General features: G+C 44.5%; 1 protein-coding gene across 1 annotated transcript; it reads left to right on the top strand.

The window, feature by feature from the left end:
• Positions 1 to 1,164: 1,164 nt before the first annotated feature.
• LOC121175605 (transmembrane protein 94-like) lies at positions 1,165 to 26,296 on the top strand. The gene is made up of 18 exons (XM_041029414.1): positions 1,165 to 1,191; positions 4,036 to 4,191; positions 4,298 to 4,519; positions 4,661 to 4,973; positions 6,059 to 6,232; positions 6,475 to 6,577; positions 6,924 to 7,123; positions 7,234 to 7,415; positions 7,782 to 7,881; positions 8,161 to 8,269; positions 8,752 to 8,941; positions 9,031 to 9,108; positions 9,285 to 9,370; positions 9,445 to 9,526; positions 9,905 to 10,065; positions 10,193 to 10,287; positions 10,434 to 10,527; positions 26,264 to 26,296. Exons 1-18 carry the CDS (start codon positions 1,165 to 1,167, stop codon positions 26,280 to 26,282), a joined length of 2,391 nt encoding a protein of 796 aa, XP_040885348.1. The 3' UTR covers positions 26,283 to 26,296.
• The last annotated feature ends 1,534 nt before the right edge of the window (positions 26,297 to 27,830 follow it).

Here is a 27,830-nt window from a genome sequence, read left to right as displayed (position 1 = left end):
GGACGTCCACGTCCAGACAGCAGTTGAGGACAACAAGCCTGACCCCTGTTTTAAGCCTTTCATTTCTGAGGGCTTTGTTTCATTAAGTGGGGATCCAAAAGATCAGCAGCCAGTAAAAATCCTGACACACAGGTGGATCCCAGTCCATTATCCATGAAGGCATTTTATCTTTGTCACCTATGTCATATTGTGGCTTGAGTGCAGCTGTTCAGGGTGTGGGGATGAAATTTGTCTCTGCTCCATTGCATAATATACATCTTCAGTCTCCTCTGGTCAGTGGGCTCTTTAAAGTTGCAGTCCTTCCAGCTTTACCAGTAAAAGGGATTGACTTTATTTTGTGGAATGATTTAGCTGGGGGTAAGGTTGTGCCTGATTGATTCAAGCCCAGGGACAGACATTGCCCAACAATACCCTGAGATCTTCCCAGCATGTGTGGTTACCAGGGCCCCATCGAGGAATAATGACCTTGACCCGTCTGATTCTTTCTTAGTCACAGGGCAGTCCCCTGACAGCCACTTTACTGAGGCCGAGAGCCAGCCTGATCAGTCAGGGTCACCTCTCTCCACCTGAAAAGAGTTTATTTCAGCCCAAAACACTGATATAACTCTCTCAAAAATGTCTCTCTTCTGTTGTTGAGCAGGAAGAGGCTCAGAAAAAGAAAGTGGCTTACCTTCTTGACGGTGGCTTGTTGATGCGTCGCTGATGCTGGTGAGGACTGGAGCGTGACCTTACAGGTTGTTGTCCCTACAGTCTACCACACACAGGTACTCTCTTTAGCTCATGACCACTCTTGGTCAGGACACATGGGCATTACAAAAATTTATCACAGAGTCCTTAAACATTTCTTTTGGCCAGGACTCAAGTCTGATGTTGTTAACTATTGTTGTTCCTGCCATGTATACCAGGTTGTTGGCAAACCAAACCAGGTGATCCCCCTGCTCCCTTGCATCCCATTCCAGTGACAGGTGAGCCGTTTGATAAAGTCCTCACTGATTGTGTGGGTCCACTGCCAAAAACTAAAGCTGGGAATCAACCATTATGTGTGCCTCCACTATTGGAGGCACATATCATTTTTTTTATTGTTTTTTTATTGTTGTTTTTTTTGTTGTTGTTCCTTTGTGTTCAGCAGGTAGCTGCATCTGGCTGAGTGGGACTCCAACTTAGATGAGTCTTTTGAGGCTTTTGCTGCAGGTGGGCAGAGCTGATCCAGAGGACCCTTTGAGACCAGGTGCATGAAGGCCACATTGTGCAGTGTTTCTACCAGTATGCATGCATCCATGTCTGAGTGAGAGAATGTTTGTATTAAAATCAGAAAGAAGGAAGTGCCTGCTTTTGTCTTTAATGCACTTTAGATGGGACTTAGATTAGTTGGGGGGGCACTGGGGTCCAACTAGGTTTAGAGTAGGGGTGTGCCCGATTCATAGATTAATCGTGACGCGACACTTGACGATTCAGAATCGATTCATAAATGTTCAAAAATCGATTCTTTTAATAACGGAAGGAAAATGCAGCGGTCGGAACGAAAAAAAAGTAGCGCGTGCCCCCCGGACATATTATAGGGCCCTGTGATTTCCGCGATCACTGAATCGCGGAATTGGATTAAAACCTATTAATCTATTAAATCTGAATCTATTTTTAACGCGGAATATCGCGGAATTTGACATAATTTGAGTGCAATGCTGTTTTCGTGTGGAAGAGGAACGTGTGTCAGGGGAAAACTGCACGGAGGGAAGCAAATCTGGGTGGCACAACAAGCCCCTTCCACAGACTAAGCCCGCCCCCCTTCAAAACAATTCAAGCATGGCGAAGCGGCTGCCTACGGCTCTGTGTTCGTCGGCGAAAAAACTGCGAAACTCGACGCGAACTGCTCGGCTCTGTACTGAGGGGTTAGCGTCGAGTGTTGCATATTCTGTCAACACTGTTGACTGGAAACGTAAGAATACGTGCAGTGACCGGATAGTGTCCAAAATCCTTATAAGAAACAATCTGACTGACATGCACATACAATAAGATTTAAAAGGATTACTTTCTGGACATGTAAATCAAGATATCAGATTGTAATAGAAGTGGAAATATTGTCAATTTCCTTTCCCTATTTTTTCTTTTCTTTTTTTAACAGATATTTTTTTCATGTACATGTTCATAATAAAATAATCAAATCAGAATCATGTCAGTACAGCCACATAATATATATTTTTAGTATTATTATTATTGTTTTTAGAGAGATAAACGTGTTTTACTTCAATGAATCGATATGTAAAAATATACATTATTTTACAAGTAACTGAGAAAAGAAACATTCTATGTGGGGAAAAAAAGATTAATCGAGATGCATCGATAATCGGGGAATAATCGAATCGTAGCACTGTGAATCGTAATCGAATCGTGAGGTGACTGAGATGGCACACCCCTAGTTTAGAGTGTATGTTTGCTATTTCCAGGCTGTTGCACCAGTGTTGGTATGTGGAAGCACATTATGCAGTTGAGATCCGGACACAGCTGTATATGTGTGGAAGCCCATCAGCAGGTAGTGTTGGAAGCACAGGCTCTGTTGTGTAGTTTAGTGTTGTCAGGCTTAGTTGTGGCTATTTGTCACTATATGGATGGCACTGGGGTCAGTGTGGGTTTAGTGTGTGTGAGACATAGTTGCTGCTTGATGGAGAGTAAAACTTATGCATGCATTAATGTCTCCTTCTTTCTTTCTGTGTGCAGCTGCTTGTGGCTGAGTGGCCATCCAACTTTGAGGCCATGGGCAATGTGGAGCTCAGGTAAGGCCCCTGCTGCAGCTGGAAGTCAAGCAAAATATTACAAGTTCAAGGACTGACTTGATTAGTATCCAAAACCAATGTCTTTGTGTTTTTCAGCAGGAGGGAGGAGCTGAGTGAGAGGACCATTTGAGACCAGGTGAGCAAGAGCCACATTGTAGTGTTTCTACACTTATACATGCACTAATTTTAGTGAGTGAGTGTGTGTTGTAGGTGTATGTGAGGTGGAGCCAGTGAAGGTGCTGCTGGTGAGGAAAGAGCGCCATCGTGTGGGAGTGAGGGACACACTGCAATTGTTCGTGTGTTGTCAGAGCTCTTTGTGGTAAGTGGATAAAAAAAAAAGAAAATCAAGGGCTGTTTCAAAGGTGGTTTGTGTGCTGATGCTTCCTGTTTGTGTTTCTCTTGCAGGATGGCAGAGCTTATTTGGAGGGTCATGAGAGACCAGGTGAGACGTTGCATGTTGGTTAACATTGTTTAGTGTTTCTACACATGCATGCATTCATTTCTGTGTGTGTGTGTGTGAGAGAGAGAGAGAGAGAGTGCTAGGGTGAGTGTTGGAAGTGCAGGCCTGTCTTCAGCTCAGTTTAGATGGGCTTTGTTCTGTATCCAGGTGCATTGGAGTTTGGGTCTGGCTGAGTATTGTCAGGGCTCAGTTGTGGATGGATTCAGTGTGTGTGAAAAGCATTGAGGTCAGTGTAAGTTTAGAGTCTTTGTTTGTGTCAGTGTCGTCTGTAGGTGGAAGCATACAGACATTTATCTGTTTTAGAGCTGGTTTGGGCTTTTTAGGCAGAGCTATAAATTCAGCTTCTTCCTTATTACTTCAAGCTATTTTTTTTTACATTTTAATTATTGTCACTTTATTTATGACCAATGACTTATGACTAATAGGTATGAATTTTATGCATTTATTTATTCAGACATGTTTATCCTCTCTAATATATTGTATTAAGCAGCTCTCTTGCTTACTATATATATCTGAGTGTGTATATGCACTCATTTATGCAGGAGATGCTACGTTGTGTGTGGAGACACCTGGTTGGCGTCTTAAAGGGAGAGTCTCAGACACTGTGCTACACTTCCAGCCTTTTACACACTCTACCATTGACTGGTGTAGCCCACGGCAACATTTGGGCCATAAAAAGCCAGAAACCCTCATTATGCCCATAGACATGGAAACCATTTTATAGACTTGTTGCTGAGTGGACAGTATGTGTCTAATTTGCAGATATTGTGTGTGTATGTGTAGGTGCTGTGTTGTGTGGACAAACAGGGTATCCTGTCGTGGCCTAACCCCAGTCCAGAGACCGTGCTGTTCTTCAGCGGACGGGTCGAACCACCTCACAACAGCCAGGATGATCTCAGAGACGACCTGTCCGTCAACTCCTACTGCCGAATGGAGACGGATGACGACAGGGATGAGTTGTGTGTTTGTGTTTTCTCTGGCACCTTTTAGCCTCACCAGCAGCCCCAATTCACCACCTGATAAGGCACAGTGTTGTATCCACTCCTGACTAACTGTGACTGCTGTACAGGCCCAGGAGGGGCAGGCTCTGCTCTGTCTACCGGCAGAGTCCTCCACCCAGCTGGGGGAGGGGCCCGAGCCGAGCGAGACCTCACACGACAGCATTCGCTCATCTGACACGGCCCGGCTTCGGCGTTCCTGCCAGCCCGCACACAGTCGCACCAAACACCACTCTGGATCCAACGTGAGCTTCAGCCATGACACTGAGGGAGGCGAGGACGACCAGGCCCAGGTAAAGCTTAGACCTGAAACTGTACCAGCCGTTGTGAAAATAGGAAACATGCTATTGATTCAGTAAGCTGATGTAACTTTAATATTCCTGCTATGTTGTGATGGGTTGGTCTTTTCATTTCTGCCCCTTATTTGTCTCCAGGACTTTGCAATGGGCTGCCCAGAGGTGGAGGCAGAGGACTTTGTGTGTGACTACCACCTGGAGATGCTGAGCCTGTCACAGGACCAGCAGAACCCAACCAGCATCCAGTTTGATCATCTCTCCTGGCAGTGCCACCTGCCCTCCCTCAAGCCACTGGGCCTCAACATCATGCTGAACCTCTGCAACGCCAGCGTCACCCAGCAGCTCTGCCGCTTCTCTGACCACCTGTCCAACCTGGCTCTGCAGGAGAGCCACGGCTCTGTACTGCCTGTCTACGTACCCTGGGGACTCTGTGAGCTCTCCAGGCTCATAGGTGAGCTTGGAATGATGGTGCTGCTTTGACATCTGGTTGGTTTAGAGCCACCTGTTAATACCATGACCTAGTTTGTCTCATAGTTTGGCTTTTTGTTAGGTCATGTGAGAACACAGTGATCAGAGGTTCAGAGGATTTTTCTTCAGAGGTAAAAGCTGATCTGGCTTTCATCCCACTCAGCATGAACTCCAGATTACATTTTACCCCAGAATAAAGTCCTTGCATAGATTACATTTCCGAGCACTGTGAGAAGATCTATTTCTCACATGGTCTTCATGATAAATTAAGGCTACAAGCAAGTTGCTGCTATGTTGGATTGATGGACTGGAGTGGGAGTACTACACCTGGCTGAACTGCAAGTCAACCATAATTAAAAAATGGCCCTGAAGGGCCCTTCCTATAGCGAGCTGCGAGTTCCTGCTCAAATCCAGTTTGCTGTCCAAGTGGACACCCAGGTATTTGTTCTCGTGTACCTCCACCATCTGTCCCCTAATGAAAAGAGGAGTAGCAGGAGTCCTGGGTCTCCTGAAGTCCTCCACCAGCTGCTTTGTTTTGCTGATGCTGAGCTGCAGGTGGTTCAGCTCACACCAGTCCACAAAACCAGCCACCGCCCTCTGGTGACACATCCTCCCCCCTGATGCATCCAGCAGCTGCAGAGATCTGAGAGCTTCTGTAGGTGGCAGGTCAGAATGCCGTACCTGAAGTCCGAGGTGGACAGGGTAAAGGGGACAGGACAGTCCCCTGTGGAGCTCCCGTCAGCAGTGGCTGGAAGCAGCAGGTTGTAGCAATCACAATCATAGGTTTAAACAGCTGAGACTCAGCGTCTGTCCCACTCCTCACCAGATGATGGCAGTGATGTGCAGAGTTGTTGTTGGCCAGTAAAGACATTCAGCCATTTCCCAATGTTGAGGTGTTTCACTGTAGGCAGAGGCTCCGGGTTGGTGTGAAACATCATTTAAACTGATCATCAGTATCAGATGATGTGCTGTTTGTGGGAAGAAAGAGAAGTTTTCAGAACCAAATTAGATCATGTCTTATTATCTATTACCCTCATCTTTTCCTTTCTGTGTCTGTTTGTGTGTCAGGATTCACTCCCGGTGCAAGGGAGCTGTTCAAACAGGAGAACCACTTGGCTCTGTACCAGCTGCCATCTGGAGAGAAAACCAAGGAGTTAACCTCCCGCCACCTTCATTACTTCACCAAACGCCAGCCTCCCATGTCCCACCTCATCTCTCTGTTCGTACGAGACTCCTCCTCCAGTAAGTCTATACACACTTCAGTCAACCTGTGTCGTTCTACTGCTCTGTTTTCTTTTATTTTACAGTTTTTAATGAAAAGAGCTGATTTTTTTCTTATATGTACTTGGTGCATTTTGCTGTTACTTGTCCTTTGTCTGTCTCTTCACCAAATAGATGAGCAAGTTAAAAAAAAAAACGTGTTTGTGTATTTTCATGTCTGCTAATGTTATTCTCACTGTCTTTCTCTAACCTCTCTGTTGTAGATAACATCCAGATGCTGTCACATGGCTCGGCTGACCTCATCCTGGAAGCCTGCACTGACTTCTGGGATGGAACTGATATCTACCCCCTGTCGGGCTCAGACAGGTGCCGTCACACTGATCGCTCTTCTGTGGCTGTAAATCTTGAGTCAGACACAAGTATCAAAGTTTCATAAGCACAGCACAGGTGATATCATCCATATCTACACTCAGCTGCCACTTTATTATCCATGAAGCTCATCATGTTCAGGTTTTCTTCAAACTGTTTTAGAGACGTTGCTTCAACGTTCTGATCATTTTGGAGGCTGCAGTTTGTGATGCTGTTGAACTGTACAGTATATACAGAGGTGTTTCTGTTATTTAACCTGCCCTCACTGATATCAATAGGGTGGACAAAATAATAGAAGCTGCCACCTGAGTGTTTATTTCTACACTCTGCTCTTGTGTTACAGAAAGAAGGTCCTGGACTTCTACCAGCGGGCCTGTCTGTCAGGTTACTGCTCAGCCTTTGCCTACAAACCCATGCAAGTGTCACTGTCAAGCCAACTCAATGGGAAGTGTGTAGAACTGGCCCCCGGTCCCAGCCTCTTCTCTGGAGTGGAGCTGCCCTCCACCAAATACAACTCCTGTAGGAACAGCTGGAGCTCAGATGGTAAGAGTTAGTGACGGAGGGACGGATTAATTCAAGTAATAAAACAGTAATAACACAACTCATTTTCCTGTCTCTTTTCCTTTGATTGTCTTCCCTTGTCATGTGTGCAGAGGGTATAGGTGAGGGGGTGGAGCGTGAGGACTGCGTCCAGGCCCTGAGTGGGCAGATCTTCATGGGAATGGTGTCGTCTCAGTTCCAGGCGAGGCTGGACACAGTCCGGCTTATCGATGCCCTGGTCACAGCTTGCATCCGCTTTGTTTACTTTTCTATGGAGGATGAGCTCCGCAGCAAGGTGAACACACACAAGCTCCAATAAACATTTGATAGTATCTAGTTTATGTTGGATGAAGTGATCAAGGTATAGTACTCTTTCATTTGGACAATAAATGGACTCCTTAATCTGATGTCTCTCTGTGTCTCTGCTGACAGCACATTGTTTTTTCTAGTCCACACTGGGTGAACTGCAACAGGGTAACAATACCTTTTATTAAAACCACTCAAGCTACAATGGAGAAATATCAGTATCTGTTTTTCATGCAGCTGTATAATACAGACAGATTCCTCTGTCTTATGCTTTGGTAACCAGCAGGAAATTGTGCTTTGTTTTGAAATTATTTTACATTAGTCTGAATCATTTTCTCTCCCTGCCCTTTGTCAGGCCAAGCTACCTCGTGGGATCCACCAGGTCCGTCCTCATCTGAAGAACATTGATAATGTGCCTCTTTTGGTGCCACTCTTCACTGACTGCACCCCTGACAGTGAGTATTCTTTATGTGTTTTATAGAATGAGTCACTCTGCTTATGGGTAATTCCACTTTTTTGGAAAACTTTTTCATCTTACTTTTTAAAGATGTCCTCTGACTCCATTGTCTTCCTCTGCCCCTCAAGGGTGAAACAGATTCTAATAAGGAAAAGCGATGATTAATAACCAACGAGGCTTATTTCAAGGAAAGAATGAAAGATCTGTGTCTTCGATATACTCAGTGTTTGCTTTAGAGTACTGTAGACATTTACTTACAGTGGAGTTCTCTTCACAGCCATGTGTGAGATGATGAAGATCATGCAGGAGAACAGGGAGGTTACATGCTGTCTGGGAAGCTCCGCCAATTTCCGCATCAGCCGCCTGTTCCTACAGAGTGACATCAGGTATACACTCATTAATGAAGCACATCCTGTTTTTTCAAATTTGAAAATCAATGTTAATGAGACTAGGGCTTGGTTGAAAATAGTTGATTTTCATTTTTATCACAATTAAAACCAGTAAAAATTCTGAAGCAATATTTCTGCTATTAAAAAAATGAAAACTCATAGTAATACTATCTAGCCATGCAGAGAGTTGTAGTCTTGTTTGTCAGGGTTCAGGGATACCTGTCACTGAGATTTCTACTTCCATCCCAAAACTTATTGTCCAGTACAAATGCAATTCCTTTCACCTCCATTGTACTAGCTGGAGACAGATACCTCACTACTAGAGGTAAATGGGAAAATATTTTCTAGTTTGTGTGTACTGACCCTTTAACAGCTTGCCATAGTCCGGCAACATTGTTTTGACTGATTATACAATAATTATGTAACAAACTACTTCTCATTCTCAGTCCACATAATTTTTCATCGTCCTCTCTCCACAGCATCGCTCTGGACCCTCTGTACCCGTCTCAGTGTTTGTGGGAGACGTTTGGCTATGCCACCGGAGGAGGCTTCAACGGAGACGCTGAGGGTCTGTCTCCTCTGAGGCTCTCAGGACAGCTCAACAGTCTGGGCTGCTCTGTCACCTTCCACCAAGGAGAGAGCGTCAGCATGGTCAAGCTCATAGAGCAGGTTGGACACACACACACACACAGATACACTAAGTCAGAACGAGACACTTCTATATGAATTCATTTGCTTTTTGGGTGAATCTTTTCCAGGCGCGACACACGACCTATGGCATCCGCAAATGCTTCCTCTTCCTGCTGCAGTGTCAGCTCAGTCTGGTCATCATCCAGGTGAGAGAGCACTTCACAAACTCAGAGCATGTGGATTTATATGGATTTATATGTACAAATACATTTCTCTGTGTGTATCATTGCTAACAGGCTAAAAGACTAAAGACCTAATTAATATTGTGATGTACATTTCTGAATAAATAAATGAAGGAAGTGCTTCTGGTGTTTGTCCGTAGTTCTTAGCCTGTCTGGCTCAGCTTCCTCCTCCAATGAACACCACTGACATCCTCTGGCTGTCCTGCTTCAGCTGCCCACTTCTAAGGTACACACATAATAAAACACTGTGTTATTTCACTGTGTTTATACATTATAGTAATGGTCCATTTGTGTTCTCAGTGTGTCACTTCTGGGGAAGCCTCCAGACAGTTCAGTCATGGCAGTTGCCACAGGGAAGAACCTAGATTTCATTCCAAGAAAGGTGGGATCCTGCCTCTCAGATCTTCCAAATCTACTCAACCTAGAAGCCTCACTTACTGGATTATTACTGCTAAAGCTTAGACAAACATTTATATAATGTTAATTAGTAGCATTTAGTGTACATACTGTGTAGTGATATAGTGGAAACTTCTTCCAGTCAAATGAAGTCTCTAGAAAAATATTCCAGGAGAAATCTTTCATAAAAGCAGTAATGATAATGATAAATACCACAGACAACAAACAGCTGCTCTTTCTGCACCTTGTGTATTTACTGCATCTACACTTGGGGCCATTGATCAAACATGAATGACTAGTTATGTATACATGTACTTCTGTGTGCTTTTTAATCTCCTTTAAACTGTTACTCCTCTTTGACCAGACCCAGAACTACTTCCTTGGCTGTTTCCTGTTGAAGTTTGCTCTGACAGTGTGTGCCTACCTGTTGGCCTTTGGGTTTACGCTGCAGGAGGTCTGCCTAAGCAGAGGCAACAACACCTTAGCTGACAACACCACCATCACCTGCCACATACTCACAGCCAGGTAAAGAGAAGCACTGTCTCTAACTGTCCCACTGTCCTAAGTACACCAGCTGTACCAGCTGTGAGAACAGACACACAAGAATCGATGAGCTGATGAATGAAGTAACAGTTTTCCTGTGTGACTGCAGCTCTTCAGACGAGGCTCCTCAGTGGTTCAGTGAGCTGTCTAATGGCCTGCTGCCGACTCAGAAGGTCATGGCAGGGTTCCTCGTCTTACACACAGGTAGGAACTCTCTCTGTCATATTGAATACTGTACTGTAAGCTGTGGTCAAGCTTACTCGTGTCTTTTTATATGATTCAAACCAATCCCTTTCTTCTGTTGCTCACATTGTTGTTCACATTCTCTTGTTGCTGACCTTATTTTCCAGTGGTGATCTCCCTCAGCTACGTCCACCGCTCTCAGCCTCTGTGGAGAAAGAGTCCGTTCAGCAATACCTGGTGGTGTCTCACTGTACCTGTGGTGTAAGTTAGCACATCATTTGTATGCTCTATGGTTCATCTGTGTTTAAGCCAGTTTAGCTCTTACATCCTCAACGGTCCTGCTGTAACTGTAAGAGATTTTAATTTAGAACTCTGTGTCAGATATCACCCACTGCAGCACCACACAGAGTCGCTAAGTAGAAAGTTCTAGAGTGATCATCAGAAGAAAGACATCTTCATGTAGCTTGTTCCACAGTTCAGTGACTGACTAATAAAAGTAAAATCAAGTGAGCTCTTCCTACTGAGAGCTCACTCTGTGTGTATGTGTGGAACAAAAACATACCTGGAGATTTTGCTGAGTAGTTGTGATGGGAAGGCCACAGGTGACACACACCTTTGAAGGAAATTTAAGTAGGAAGCTTTTGGTAAACTGTTGATACTACTTCATATTGTAACATGGTTATAATGACCATGTTGGAAGACAATTAACAGCAGATTCACTGGTTGACTTTGTTTGAACATACCTTAAATGACACACACATATATATATATATATATATGTATGTAGTTTGCATTATCCAGATTCAGACTGACCCACTGCACTTTTGGTATTTGTGGAAAAAAAGTAGTTGTGTTATTGTTCTGTAGTGCCTGAGAGCAAAGGAAAACCAAAGTCAGATTCCTTGTGTGTATGCATAAATCTGGTCAATAAAACTGATTCTGATTGAAGTCTTTAATGCATAAAGCCATGGAGTCAGACTGAAAGTGAACCCCTGGTAATCTGTGCTCATTCCAAACACCTGTTCTGTGTTGGACCCCCATTCAGACGTTGCTGCTGCTTTATGAGGGCAGTCACCGCAGGTCCCTCCTACCACTTCACCCATTAGTCCCGTCCAATCAGAGTCCAGTTTGAGCCACGCCAAAAATCAGTCGTACCTGTTGCCCATGCGCTAAACAAACCCATGTGACAGGGAAGGAGAGGGCTCAGCCAATAGCAGGGCAGAATGATTTTTTTTTTTTTTTTTTTTTGCAGGTGAGGGGTGACGCTGGCTCTTTTTCTGGTTAGTGGAGCGAACTGAACTCGTTACCTGTAGACAGAAGAAGCCTGTGTGTTCATGTTTAACGGGTTATTTGTTATTGTACGTTCTGGTGTACAGTGAAAGCTGTGGCTGAGAGCAGAGAGTCGATTCAGAATCAGAATCAGATTTGTTGGCCAAGTTTGTACATACAAACAAGGAATTTGACTCCGGTTTTTCTTGCTCTCATGCAGTACAACAACAAAACAACAACACACAACCAACGGAACAACAATTTTATTTCATTTTATTTATTTATTTATTTATTTTCCCCAGTTACTAATGGTGCAATGGGTCAGTCTGAATGTGGGTAGTGCAAAAAGATAACTATATAACTATTTACATATATATAAATATATATATATTCAGACGATTCAGGCCTGGTGGAGCTAGAACTTAAGCATACACTTATGTATGTGTGAGAGAGATCTGAGTGTTGAAGTGCAGGCTTGTGTCTTTAGCTCGGTTGAGATGGGCTTTGTAATAGTGCTGCACGATTTGATGAAAATGTGCGATTGCGATTATTGTGGACAATATTGCGATTACGATATTCTAAATGAATGGTGTCATGAGTCCACTTGCTTGAATATCAGGGACAACACAGAATAATGATAGTTTGTGTATTTCTCAACTCAAAACATACACGACACACACAAAAATACAAAACCTGAAGATTACAGACTGTTTGTTCCAAATAACTTAATATCAAAAAATAAAAAAAAGTTTGAAAATAAAGATATTTTCAAAATGTATCCGTGATAGTACGTTGTGGTTCTTTCAGGCGGTTTTCACTTTTATCTTTCACGTTACTTGGTTGGGCTTTTATTTGCATGCGCTCATCGAATTTTTCTGTTGTCTCAAATGTTGATAGAGATTGGTCGTATTACCTGGAGACGTAGCGACTTTAGCTTTGCAGGTTTTACACAGCACGTCTTGCTGTTCAGGGTCGTGATACCTGAATCCAAAGTATCGCCATACAACAGAAGTAGCATTTTTTTTCCCTACCAGCTCTGCTTGTCCCTCATGTTCCTCCTCAGCGTCCATGTCGTTCACTACTGTTTGCCGAAAGCCGGGTAGTCACGTGACCATACCTGCGGCTGCCCACAGCGTGTGGATGTGCCGTCAATTACTCCACATTGCTTTACATTGAACATGACATTAAATCGCAGTCTTTTATGCGGTTACGTAATCGCACAGCGTGACATCGCGATTGCGATTAGATTAATTGTGCAGCACTACTTTGTAACCAGTATAGCCGCTTTGGAGTTTGGGACTGGCCAAGTGTTGGCAAGGCTTAGTTGTGGATGGATTCAGTGTGTGGAAGAAACTCGGGCATCCGTAGTTTTGGAGCACGCGTTTGCTGTTGCTGGGCTGTTGCGTCGGTGTTGTCTGTAAGTGGAAGCATATATGCAGTTGAGATCTGGACACAACTGTGTATATGTGGAAGCCTATCAGCAGATAGTGTTGGCAGCATGGGTTGAGTTGGGGGTCCTGTTGTCAGGCTTAATTGTGGGTAACTTGGTGTGGATGGCCCTGGGTTGGGTATAGGGTGCGTGTTCAGCAGTGTGGGTGAGGCCATGGCCAGTGTAGGCCCTCAGCTGCACCTTGAATTGTTGCTGAATGTTGAAAATTCTAGTTTTAATATCAAAAGTGTGTGTGTGCATGTGCCTTCTCTGCAGGAAGGATGAGCTGCTCTAGAGAATCACCAGAGGGTAAGAGAAAGCACATAAGTCAACATTGCTCAGTGTTTCTACATTTAAACATGTATTTGTCTGTGTGTGTTTAGCAGGTAGCTGCATCTGTCTGAGTGGGACTCCAGCTTGGATGAGGCCATGGCCAGTGTGGAGCCCAGGTACGCCCCCTGCTGCATGTGGAAATGTTGTAAGATGTTTGACTTGCCTAGCACCTGTGGCTAATGTTGAGTGTGTTTCTTTGTGTGTTGTGCAGGATGGAGGAGCTGCTGATCCAGAGATCAGCAGCTCCTCTGTAGCATTTGATGCTGCGTGAGCTCTGTCCTTTCTGCAGAAATGGATTACTCTGTAAACCTTATCTTATAATAAAGTATCAAAAGACAATAACTGTCTAAAGAATTCTATTTCACTTCTCATCAGGAGTAAAGTATTTTTCCACCACAAACGTGGCGACGAGGATGGGATTGGACGTGTGATCTGGACTCTGTTGGAAAGACAGAAAATCCAGCTGCAAAGAAAGATTCCTCCCTGTGGGTGAGAAGCTGTCCTCAGACAGAGCCCGGTCATCGCTCCAATCCCGAAGGATTTAAGGGGAAAGAATCACACACGGTGAGAAGTGTCTTGATGTTGCTTGTGAAAGTTTGCAGAGTTAATCAGGGAATTAAACCGGTATATCTCGCATAAGCACTTGCAGACAGACGTGTCTTGGTTATTATTGTAGTATTTGAGGATTTCTGGTGTATCTGCTTGAAAAAGTGGAGCAGTTTATTCTGTGAATACAAGAGACAAAATAATCAGAGATAAAGGATGGGTAAAAGTCAGAGTAAGGTGAGGTAAGGTGAAGTCCAAAGTGGAGCCAACTCCCAAAATCCTCCCACCAATAATAAAACTGATGATGGAGAAAAATCCTGGAAGCATGAATCAGTTCAAACAATGGGTTGATTTGGGGTTTCCAGGAAATGGCAGCTTTAGCCTGAGACAATTGAATCAATTGAAGACATGTTTGGAGGCAAAAGGAAAAAAAAAGTGCAGAGCAGCATGCAGCGTTGTCCAAACGTAAACCAGAGAAGCATGAACAGTTTAAAGCAGACTGGAAGGTATATAGCATGTGGAGAAAAGAAGCAGAGGAGAGGGAAAGAAGGAGAAGATTAAGAGCACAAACACGAAAAAAGGACAAAAAACAATCTGGACACACTAGCACGTTGTATACTTCTTTGGAGATTGAAAAGAACAAAAAAGCAATGAAAGTGTGGATAGAGGAAGCAGTAGGGAAAAGAAACAAACACAAAAGTACATGACATTCCTTATGGAAAAAAAAACTAATACACCTTGTCCTTCTGTTCTCTGTGAGTCAATATGTCAAGGTGGATCGTGACCTCAACTCCTGCCCTCCGACCGCACCTCCACTGCCACATGAGCCTGGTGGGGATCTGGGAACAGGAAGGATCCTCCAGACGTCTAACAGAAACTTCATCACCTCCACCAACATCATCCTCATCCCCTGATTCAACCACATCTAAACCTGATGCTTTACAGACCAGGACTGTGTCACAGCAGAGAGAAGAACTCCCACAGCTGGGTGAGAACACATCTGGCAATAAGGGACAAAGCTTGATTAAATGATCTCAGACAACACGCTGTACATGCTGAGACCACTATCAACAGAGGAGAAAGACAGACAAAGTCAACGAGGACCTACACACAGCAGCCTTGACCATGTACAGGGGTGTTCAACCTGTGGCTGGCGGACAAGGATGTGGCCACGGCCGGCCACATGGAGGTCGGGGACGAGAACGTGAATACGGTGGAGATGGACACTGGCGATATGACCCCAACATCTGTTTTGACTGTCATCAGCAAGGACACTGGGCTAAAGACTGTCCTCAGAAGAATGGCTCTGTGCAGACTACAGCTGCTGCAAAGTGAGGGCGGGACGGGGCGGGAGGAGAGGAGCAATCTGACCACAGCAACACTGACTCACAGACTACAGGAGGTAACACACACACATTAACACACACACACACACTGCTTGCAATGAAGACCAGCTTTGCTCACACACTACAGGACATATCACCTGATTCACTACACTGCACAGCACATGTTTCAGAAGGGTCAGGTGAAAGGTTTGAGAAAGTTTGGAACAGAAAGCCACTTGAAGTGGAGAAATTGAATATGACATGTATTTATTGGACAAAGAAGGCTGCTGCTGTCTCTGTATCTGTCTCTCGTTCACAAGATGAACTGTTTGATGGTGCGTCTCCACACGTGTCGCTGGCAAAACCTGCCCACTGGACATGGCAGGATATGGGACCATGGCTCCGCAGACAACAGACCCTCTCTGATTTCAGGCCCATGAATGGGGATCCCAGAACACTGTACAGTGAAAGGGCTGATGTATAGAAAACAAAACTTCCATCTACTGCCTTTGTTGACAGAACCATTTGTTTGATTCCTAATACACACACCACACCTTGCATGCTTTTACATGACACATCAGTTGACATGGCTGAACTATCTGAGGTGCCGCCCTGTTTGTGGGCGTGTCACAAATATGACGTGGGGCTTATTGAGGGAGCCACACCTCTTGTAGTTCACCCAAAATCAGAGTACAGACCATGCATGAGACAATATCCATTGAAACCAGAAGCACTAAAAGGTATCAGGTCTGTTTTTGATTCACTTTTAAAGGCTGGAGTTATAGTTCCGTGCGATGACTCCCCTGTCAGAACACCAATTTTTCCGGTTAAGAAAATCCCAGACGCAGATCAACCCACTGAGTGGCGACTTGTGCAAGATTTGCAAGCAGTAAATGCTGCAATACATCCGCACGTGCCTCAAGTTTCAAATCCACATACAATTCTGTCATTAATTCCACCTAATGCTGCTCATTTCTCTGTCATTGATCTCACAAATGCTTTTTTCTCCGTTCCCGTTCATCCAGACAGTCAATTCTGCTTTGCGTTTTCTTTTGATGGTAAGGGCTACACTTGGACTCGCTGTCCACAGGGATATTCAGAAAGTCCTGGAGTATTCCACAGTGCACTGCGTGACAGTTTACAGAGCCTCCATTTGCCTTTAGGTTCTGTCTTGTTACAGTATGTTGATGATTTGTAGTCCATCACAGGAAGCATGTAAAACAGATACAATAGCATTGCTAAAACACCTAGCAAACAATGGCCATAAAGCTAGCTTGTCAAAACTGCAGTTTGTTCAGACTTGTGTTACATATTTGGGACATGTGATCACAGCAGAGGGCAAATCTCTCTCTCACAAACGTATTGAAGCAGTTCAATCTGTACCAAAACCAATCACCAAAAAGCAAATGATGAGTTTCTTAGGCATGACGTCATATGGCAGACAGTGGATACTAAATTATTCAGAGAGAGGCAGCTCTCTCTTCCATGATTCATGGAAACAATCTTTGTGCACATGACAAACTGACCTGGACTGACCAAACTGACAAAGGCTGCTCCCACACTGGGACTGCCAAACCCTGACCTTCCCTTTACTCAATTTGTTGTCCAGAAGGACGGATACATGTCCTCTGTTTTGACACAGGAACATGGGGGTAGACTGAGAGCTGTAGCTTATTTTTCCACCAAGCTTGATGCTGTTGCCGCTGGTCTCCCTCTCTGTCTGTGTGCTGTAGCTGCAGCAGAGAAGGCTGTGGTTGCATCACGTGATATTGTAGGTTATGGAGATTTGACTCTTATGGTTCCTCATGCTGTTGCTCACATTCTGCACACACAGAAGACCTCTCATCTCTCTGCACAGCGCTGGTTAAGATATCACACTACTTTGCTTGATATGCCTAACATTACTGTTAAAAGATGCAGTGTACTTAATCCAGCAACTCTCCTCCCAACTGCAGCAGATGGAGAAGCACATGACTGTCTTCATATTCTTGATGAAGTTTGCACACCCACACCAGATCTTTCCACTCAGCCCATACCAAATGCAGACATGGAGCTGTTTGTGGACGGTTCGGCGTCTCGCAACGTGGACCCAGGTGCTGCTCCAGTGGGTTTTGCAATAGTGACACCACATGACATTTTGCTCAGTGGCAAACTGCCACCACACTTTTCAGCACAAGCTGCAGAACTTGTAGCTCTGACTGAAGCCTGTAAACTGGCTTCAGGTAAAACTGTGAATATTTACACAGACTCGCGTTATGCGTTTGGAGTGGTGCACGATTGTGGGGCCCTCTGGCCACATAGAGGATTTCTTACATCTTCTGGCAAGCCCATCTCACACCATAAACTTGTGTCTGCATTGCTAGATGCCATCCTCCTTCCAGCATCCATCTCTGTGATCAAATGTGAAGCTCACACTAACAGTTCTGACTCTATTTCTACAGGAAATGCTGCAGCAGATGCAGCCGCTAAAGCTGCTGCATTGTCTGCTTCACCTTTCACGGTTAACTGTTTGATGTTGTCTAACACTCCTGACACCTGCTCACCTGCTGATGTTTCTGTTCTGCAGTCTCTTTCCACCATGTGGTCAAAATCAGGTGCCACATTTAAAGACTCAGTGTGGATGGGTCCAGATAACAAACCTTGTTTGCCACGTGCTCTTTTCCACTGTTATGCTAAACTGTCCCATGGGAGAGACCATGTGGGCAAAGGGGGAATGTGTGCTGCTGTTAATTCATCATGGTACACACGTGCTTTTTCAACTTTTGCACAGGACTTTTGCAGGAAATGCATCATTTGTGCAGCCAACAATGCATCAGGGGCTCTTCATATGCCACCTGCTGGTCATCCACCTCCTGACAAACCCTTTGGTCATTTAATGATGGATTTCATTGAACAAACACCAAGTGAAGGGAAAAGACACTGTCTTGTAATTGTTGACATGTTCAGCAAATGGGTTGAAGTTTTCCCCTCTTCCAAACAGGATGCTGGAGCTGTGGCTAAAGCACTGCTAACTGAAATTATTCCTAGGTGGGGAATTCCTTCAGTCATCAGCAGTGACAATGGACCAGGTTTTGTCAACCAAGCCCTGAAAGAAGTGTCAGACTATCTTGGGTTTGACAGACGTCATCATTGTTCATATCATCCAGTAGGTCCAGTTAGGCGCCCTCCCCTTACCACAGGTGCATGTGATGATGCTATGTTGAGATACTGTGCCAACTTGTCTACAACCTTATCAGCATTACATTCACAGGTGAAAAGTGCCCTGCCATCTGCAGCCACAGCAGTCCTCCACAACTTACAGCCTGGAGATTGGGTTCTCATCAAAGACCACAGACGCCGTCACTGGAAACCAAGGCGATTCCAGGGCCCGTTCCAGGTTCTGCTGACCACTGAGACAGCTGGAAAGGTTGCGGAGAAGGCCGCATGGGTACACGCCAGCCACTGCAAACGGGTTCCTGAACCAAAGGCCGACAACCAGCCACCAGAGAATCAAAGCAAAGGAGGCCACATAAATTCTTTAGACCCAGAATAACGGTCTAGGGAAAACTGACTCATCCAGACGGTGAGGAAGACAACTGGGGTGCACGCCGTGCGCTGCCCCTAACCTGCAGCTGCGGTGGAACCGTCTGCAATATAAGAGTGAGGGGTGAAAGAGCGCCCTCCTCCACCAGTAGCATGCCAAGCTCCAACCAAGTGACTACAGAGTAAAGCTCTGTGTCACCAACAAGAGCAACAATGTAAGGTCTATTGATAGGTCAGTCACACACCAGATGGCCTCTCTGGCTGAGACTTGTGATGATGATGATATTGATGTTTTGACTGTTTGTATTTTTCCCAGCTTGCTATCAACCTAAGGACGTCTGTGTCCTACAAAAACAGCTAAATGCATATTTTAACATTTATAAGCTAATGATGTGTTTACTTAAACCCAAAGGAATGTAGTCACTGATCATATGATCAATTTGTATATACTTTGGTGTGGCCATTTTATGGCCAAAGGGGGAATTGTAATGTCAATTTATCATATAACCATATACTCTTTTATCAAGTATTCGTATATTCCCATGAACTCGTATATTCAATTCTGGGTGAAGTACATATAACATGACCTGTAGTGGCCTAATGTACTTTGTTTACTGTACTTTGTGAGGACACCTGTTATGTCTCCGGTGTCTCCGAGCACAACTTATCTCTATTTGTTGACCTTCAGATTATTTTGTCTCCCTGCCATCCTTGCCATGCTGGTATGTGAGAAACAGGCATAAGTACTCTTGGAACTTGTAACCTGGGGTCAGACCTCTGTAGCATTTGATGCTGCGTGAGCTCTGTCCTTTCTGCACAAATGGATTACTCTGTAAACCTTATTTTATAATAAAGCATCAAAAGACAATAACTGTCTAAAGAATTCTATTTCACTTCTCCAAAGGAGGAAAGTATTTTTCCACCACATATACGTTGGATTTCCGACTGTGATTGGTTCACACAGTTAACGTGGACCCTCAGCAGCAGACGTCTGTATCACTGTTTTTTCAATCAGACCAGCCGTCTGTGTGGTGCTGTCATTATTTCAGATGGACATGAATTGAACATTGCTCCTGTGTACATGTGGGTTGGTGGTATTTCTTGGTAGTGCATTCATTTAGAACTAAATACCAGCTGTTTTTACACATATGGAAAGTCATTGTTGTCAGTGCTGGATTAGCCTTGTGGGGCAAAAATGAGCCTTGGGGCCCCAAGTGATTCATTTTATTTATTTCCAAAAAATGTTTTACATCCCAATATATAACCTCATTGAAATATAAAATTATATATATATTGTAATGTTATTCTTTTTTTTTTTTTTTTACTTTTATTACGCTGGCATCAAATGACGTTCACATATTACATGTCGTAAGTTTACCTGAGGTTTTAAAATATTTCCCCCCTAAAAGAAATAATTGTCAGTGTGGATTTTCTCCATATCACTCACAGCTGTTTCTAAACAAACCTGTAGTCCATCAAGTGATCGACACCATGAACCTGGGCATTTGGGGGACGCTGAAGTTCTGAGGTCTGTCCAGCCTGGACTGTTTTCTCTATTGTTTTTGCTGGGGATTTGGAGGGTCTAACCTCTGTGGATTTCACAACTAAAAACAAACTCTTCATTGATATTTTACAGGGTGATTCCAGGGTTCAGCATTTCCCCAGCAGAATTGAATCTCTGGTAGTGTGGAGGTTTTGGAACTAAATCCAAATGCTTGTTGCAACATTCAAATTTACAGACAATATAAGTGAATGGTTAACTCCATGTATTTTTATTTTTTTAATTTTTAATTAATTTATTTTTTTAACGGTTTGTGGTGGGGAGACTTGGTCTTCTGACCTCAGCCCTGTTTAGCCTGTGTGCTGGCTTTTGTGTGTGTGTGTGCCTGCTTCAGTTATTCCACGGCTACAAACGCTCTCTACAGTCACACCTTTAAAGTGGGGCTGTATGTGAATAGGTACTATTAGATTTTCTGCTTTTACAGCACTGAAGTACTCATGATCACTTTGTGGCTGAAACTACTGAAGATGGTTCTTAGACAAACATTACAATGCAAGAGAACATTTCTCATTTCATTTTTTCTTTGCCCTGTTTTCTTCTTTATTGGTTTACATCATGACAAACATATGTGCTATGCTGCATGAAGAAGACCCAGGTGAATGCTCTGTCTTAATCAGTGTACTTGTTATCTATAGTTCTACTGTTTTATTCACTACACAGCATGGATACTTCACACTGTGTGTTAAAGCATGTGCCTCTGGTACAGCCTGCAGAGTCCATGCTAACATCCTGATAACATTACCATGCATAGGCTCGGAGCTGATGCCTCGTTAATTGTCACTTGATTTGTATGGTGGGCTGTTGGCTGATGGACTGTGATATAGCTGTTCACAAGATACAAGAAATGTATATTTTGGATTTTTTGAAAGTGTCTATGTTCAGGACTTTTGACAAATTTGTTTGTGTATTGATTATGTCATGTTAATAAATATGTTCTTTTATTTACAGTCCTGCTCAAAGTTATTGGCACTGCTGAATTTTAAGTAGAGTTTAGAATAGCTTCAGAAATAAATGGAAATCAAGCAGTTTTGTAGAATCAGAATATTTAATAAAATGTCCAGAGTTATTGAACAACAACAAAAATGCTTCCATATAGTGAAATAAAATTTACAGACATAAAACATATGATGGACATAATTATTGGCATCCATTTGTTTTCATCTTCTTTTTCACAAGCAAACCAAAATGTCTTTGGAACCTCACAGATTATTTTAGCCACGGCTAAACAAGGCCTTTCTTCTACAGAAATCTCTGCACGAATTTCACTAGAAAGCAGGACCAGAAGAGGATTTTCTGCAAGAAATATCCCAGGCTGAGGGGGGCCTGCAGTGGGTAAACGACTTGAACCATCACTTCACTCGGTTTGACCAGCCACCCACTACTCCCCCCATGCAGCTGCCCCACACCTCGTCAACTGGACAATGCCCCAGGCATGCAGCCCTTCACACCTCCAGCTCAACTGGACAATGCCCCACTCCTACTGCCCCCCACACCCCTTTGTCTCACACCTCTTGCTCACACCTCACTACTCCTTCACTGCCCCATGGACTCAGCAGCCCCCCCAGCCCTCCACTGTCCTTCACACCTGCCCAGGTGAGGAGAGAGTTGAGGAGAATCAAGGCACGAAAGGCAGCTGGACCAGACGGCATCAGCTCCAGGCTCCTGAAATCCTGTGCAGAGGAACTGTGTGGGATTATGGGGCAAGTCTTCAACCTGAGCCTAAAGCTGAGGATGGTACCACAGCTATGGAAGACCTCCTGTGTGGTACCAGTGCCTAAAACACCGCATGCTAGGGATCCTAACAGCTTCAGGCCGGTTGCCCTCACATCACATCTGATGAAGACACTGGAGAGATTGGTCCTGGGTCACCTCCGGGCTGAGGTGAGCTCAGCGATGGACCCACTGCAGTTCGCCTACCGACCCGGGATCGGAGCGGAGGACGCTGTGATCTTCCTGCTGCACCGTGCCCTGACTCACCTGGAGAAGCCTGGCAGCGCTGTGAGGATTCTATTCTTTGATTTCTCCAGCGCATTCAACACCATTCAGCCTGTGCTTCTGAGGGACAAGCTGGTGCAGTCTGGAGTGGACTCACAGCTGGCAGAGTGGGTCCTGGACTACCTCACAAACAGGCCCCAGTTTGTGAGAGCTCGGGACTGTGTGTCTGACCCCCTGACCTGCAGTGTGGGTGTTCCCCAGGGCACGGTGCTTGCGCCCTTCCTCTTCACCCTCTACACTGCAGACTTCAGACACAACACGGACGGCTGTGTCCTGCTCAAGTTCTCTGATGACTCTGCTATCGTCGGCCTGATCAGTGATGACGATGATGCAGAGTACAGAGTACAGAGGGGTGACGCAGGACTTTGTGGACTGGTGTCGGCCAAACCACCTCCTCATCAACGCAGGGAAGACCAAGGAGATGGCGGTGGATTTCCGCAGACACCAGTCTGCCCCCTCACCGGTGAACATCCAGGGAATGGACATTGTGAGAGTGGACTCTTGTAAGTACCTGGGTGTTCACCTAAACCACAAACTTGACTGGTCTAACAACACTGACGCACTGTACAGGAAAGGGCAGAGCAGGCTCTACCTCCTGAGGAGACTGCGGTCTTTTGGTGTGCAGGGGACACTCCTAAAGACCTTCTATGACTCTGTGGTGGCTTCAGCCATCCTGTACGGTGTCGTCTGCTGGAGCAGCAGCATAACCGAGAAGGAGAGGAAGAAGCTGGACAAAGTCATCAGGAAGTCCAGCTCTGTCCTGGGCTGTCCTCTGGGCTGTCCTCTGGACTCAGTGCGAGAGGTCGGGGACAGAAGGGTCCTAGCAAAACTGTCATCTATGCTGGACCATGAGTCCCACCCCCTGCAGGACGTCCTGTCAGCTCTGCAGAGCAGCTTCAGTGACAGACTGCTCCACCCTCGGTGTGTGAAGGAGAGATTTAGAAGATCTTTCCTTCCTGCTGCTGTCAGACTCTATAATGAGCATTAACACACGAACATGATAACAATTCCGAAACTCCAGTGAAATATCAGTGCAATATCAATGTGCAAATTCAATTATTAGTGCAATATCATGTGCAACATTAATCCTCATCTCATAACTATGCCCATCTCATATTTATGTATGTACATACTACAGATCTTTCTTAGTTTTAGTTCTTAGTTATTCTGTTATTGGAATAGTGCCTATTTAATCTTGTTCCAGCCATATTGGCCTCTTACTTATATTTACTTACTGTACTGTACCCCTGCTGTTGCTGAATGCAATTTCCCCACTGAGGGACTAATAAAGGATTTCTTATCTTATCTTATCTTATCTTAAAACTTTGTGCTGCAGTTTAATGGGACTGCCCGACACGCATTTGGAGTTGGAGGTGGTGAAAGCCATAGCTGAGGTTTGAATCTTGTCGTGCTACAGATGTCATTTTATGCCCATTCATTGCTACTGCAAGGAATCACTGGTATCCTTATTGGTGCGAGTGTGTTCAGTCTGATTGGATGTTGTATTATTCCCTGCATTAGAAGTGTCATTGTAAGGTCTATAGGTCAATCACACACCAGATGGCCTCTCTGGCTGAGACTCGTCTTCTGTCAGATGTTGAAAACCCAACTGATTTATTTACTGATTGGATTCCTCCTCTTTATGATGATGATGATGATGATGATGATGTTGATGTTTAGGTTTTGAGTTTTTGTATTTTCCCCCAGCTTGCTATCAACCTAAGGACGTCTGTGTCCTACAAAAACAGCTAAATGCATATTTTCACATATATCAGCTAATGATGTGTCTGATGTAGTCACTGATCATATGATCAATTTGTATTCTTTAGTGTGACAATTACTGTTTAGTTGTGGACTGGTCTGGTCTAACATTTCATTTGTCCATGTTTTTTCTCTCTCCCACAGGATCCTACTCTTCACCCCTCCAACATCATGTAAATTAGCATATTGTATAGTTTTTACTGTGTGTATTTTGTGTACTGTTTTTTTGTAAGTTTACTTCATTTTTTCTTTAGATTGTGATTGTATGATGTCTTTTAATGAGACTTTATTTGTTTTGAGGTCTTTATTATGTGTGTAAAAGTCCAAATAAACTCTGTTGTGTTGCCTCTTTTGATATTTCTTAACTCTTTTGCAGACACATTTCCCAATGAGGACTGTTGAATGGATTTGACAGTTTTACTGTGCATGAACTGAAACAATAAGACATGCCTCATGAACCTTAAACACTAATAAAAGTAAAATCAAGTGAGCTCTTCCTACTGAGAGCTCACTCTGTGTGTATGTGTGGAGCAAAAACATAACTGGAGATTTTGCTGAGTAGTTGTGATGGGAAGGCCACAGGTGACACACACCTTTGAAAGAAATTTAAGTAGGGAGCTTTTGGTAAACTGTTGATACTACTTCATATTGTAACATGGTTATAATGACCATGTTGGAAGACAATTAACAGCAGATTCACTGGTTGACGTTGTTTGCTTTTGAACACACCTTATATGATATATGATATATATGATATACATACATACATACACATATACACACACACACACACACACACACACACACACACACACACACACACACACATATATATATATATAGTTTGCATTATCCAGATTCAGACTGACCCACTACACTATTGGTATTTGTGGGGGAAAAAAAAAAAGAAGTTGTTCTGTTGTTTGTGTTGTTCTGCAGTTCCAGAGAGCAAAGGAAAGCCGAAGTCCAATTCCTTTTTTGTTTTTGTGTATATGCATAAATCTGGCCAATAAAACTGATTCTGGTTGGATGGAGTCAGACTGAAAATGAACCCCTGGCAACCTGTGACCATTTCAAACACCTGTTCTGTGTTGGACTCCCATTCAGACGTTACTGCTGCTTTAAGAGGGCAGTCACCGCAGGTCCCTCCTACCACTTCCGCCATTAGTCCCGTCCAATCAGAGTCCAGTTTGAGCCGCGCCAAAAATCCGTTGCACCTTTTGCCCATGCGCAAATCACACCCATGTGACCGGGGAGGAGAGGGCTCAGCCAATAGCAGGGCAGAATTTTATGTAGTGGGGCTTAAAAGGCGTTGGGGTAACACTTGCTCGAGTTTCTCGGGTGAATACGCGATACGTTCGTGTGGCTCTGTTTTGTCGAAGCTCTTTTTCTGGTTAGTGGACCGAACTGAACTCGTTACCAGTAGACAGAAGAAGCCTGTGTGTTCATGTTTAACGGGTTATTTGTTATTGTGCTTTGTGGTGCACAGTGAAAGCTGTGGCTGAGAGAAGAGAGACGATTCAGGCCTAGTGGAGCTGGAACTTCAGCGTGAGCCCGAGAAATGAGGTTCACATGTCCGGAGCAGTCCAGAGGAAAAATGGCGGACGTGGAGGCCAGGTAAGGCCCACACAGAACGTTTAAAATGCAGAGCTTGAGTTGATTTGTGACCAGAGGCTAACATGTTTGTTTATGTGCTGCGCTTGGCGGGAGAAAGCGCCGCGCTTGGCGGGAGAAATCGCCGCTCATCGGCCCTACGCTTATGCGTGTGTGATCTGAGTGTTGCAAGTGCAGGCTTGTGTCTTTAGCTCGGTTGAGATGGGCTTTGTAACCAGTATAGGCGCTTTGGAGTTTGGGACTGGCCAAGTGTTTGCAAGGCTTAGTTGCGGATGGATTCAGTGTGTGGAAGGAACTCGGGCCTCCATAGTTTTGGAGCGTGTTTGCTTTTGCTGGGCCGTTGCGTCGGTGTTGTCTGTAAGTGGAAGCATATATGCAGTTGAGATCTGGACACAACTGTGTATATGTGGAAGCCTATCAGCAGATAGTGTTGGGTTGAGTTGAGTTGGGGGTCCTGTTGTCAGGCTTAATTGTGGGTAACTTGGTGTGGATGGCCCTGGGTTCGGTATAGGGTGTGTGTCCAGCAGTGTGGGTGAGGCCATGGCCAGTGTGGGCCCTCAGCTGCACTTTGAAGTGTTGCTGAATGTTGAAAATTCTAGTTTTAATATCAAAAGTGTGTGTGTGCATGTGCCTTCTCGGCAGGAAGGATGAGCTGCTCTAGGGAATCACCAGAGGGTAAGAGAAAGCACATAAGTCAACATTGCTCTGTTTATTGTATTTCTCTAATGTTTATATTTATTTCTTCTATTCTAATGCCCTTATATTTATATTTTGCTCTTGTTGATGGCTTAAAACTGGGACCTGAGTACCAATTTTGTACCATAACATGCAAATGTCCTGGTATGACAATAAAGTTCCTTGATCCTTGATCCTTGCTCAGTGTTTCTACATTTTAACATGTATTTGTCTGTGTGCGTTTAGCAGGTAGCTGCATCTGTCTGAGTGGGACTCCAGCTTGGATGAGGCCATGGCCAGTGTGGAGCCCAGGTACGCCCCCTGCTGCATGTGGAAATGTAAGATGTTTGACTTGCCTAGCACCTGTGGCTAATGTTGAGTGAGTTTCTTTGTGTGTTGTGCAGGATGGAGGAGCTGCTGATCCAGAGATCAGCAGCTTGGCTTTGGCTTCAAAAGATGGATACTGTGTCGAGCATAACATCACTAGTTGTGCAGGAAGGAGGAGCTGATCAAGAGGACCATGAGAAGATGCATGTTAGCAAACATTGCTCAATATTTCTGCATTGAACGATTCTGTTATATCTTGCTGGTTGTTTGTTGTGGGGTTTCTTTTATAGTTTTTTTTGTTCCTTTGTGTTCAGCAGGTGCCTGCATCTGGCTGAGTGGGGCTCCAGCTTAGATGAAGCTTTTGAGGCTTTTGCTGCAGGTGGGCGGAGCTGATCCAGAGGACCCTTTGAGACCAGGTGCATGAAGGCCACATTGTGCAGTGTTTCTACCAGTATGCATGCATCCATGTCTGAGTGAGAGAATGTTTGTATTAAAATCAGAAAGAAGGAAGTGCCTGCTTTTGTCTTTAATGCACTTTAGATGGGACTTAGATTAGTTTGGGGGGGCACTGGGATCCAACTAGGTTTAGAGTGTATGTTTGCTATTTCCAGGCTGTTGCACCAGTGTTGGTATGTGGAAGCACATTATGCAGTTGTGATCCGGACACAGCTGTATATGTGTGGAAGCCCATCAGCAGGTAGTGTTGGAAGCACAGGCTGTGTTGTGTAGTTTAGTGTTGTCAGGCTTAGTTGTGGGTATTTGTCACTATATGGATGGCACTGGGGTCAGTGTGGGTTTAGTGTGTGTGAGACATAGTTGCTGCTTGATGGAGAATAAAACTTATGCATGCATTAATGTCTCCTCCTTTCTTTCTGTGTGCAGCTGCTTCTGGCTGAGTGGCCATCCAACTTTGAGGCCATGGGCAATGTGGAGCTCAGGTAAGGCCCCTGCTGCAGCTGGAAGTCAAGCAAAATATTACAAGTTCAAGGACTGACTTGATTAGTATCCAAAACCAATGTCTTTGTGTTTTTCAGCAGGAGGGAGGAGCTGAGTGAGAGGACCATTTGAGACCAGGTGAGCAAGAGCCTCATTGTAGTGTTTCTACACTTATACATGCACTAATTTTACACTTTGTGTGTGTGTGTGTGAGTGTGTGTGTGAGAGAGAGAGAGAGAGAGAGAGAGAGAGAGTGAGAGTTGTAGGTGTA

The sequence above is a fragment of the Toxotes jaculatrix genome, chromosome 21 (assembly GCF_017976425.1).
Source record: "Toxotes jaculatrix isolate fToxJac2 chromosome 21, fToxJac2.pri, whole genome shotgun sequence".
NCBI lineage: Eukaryota > Metazoa > Chordata > Actinopteri > Toxotidae > Toxotes > Toxotes jaculatrix.
Note: the sequence above shows the minus strand (reverse complement) of the source record. Positions and strands in the feature narration are given on the sequence as shown.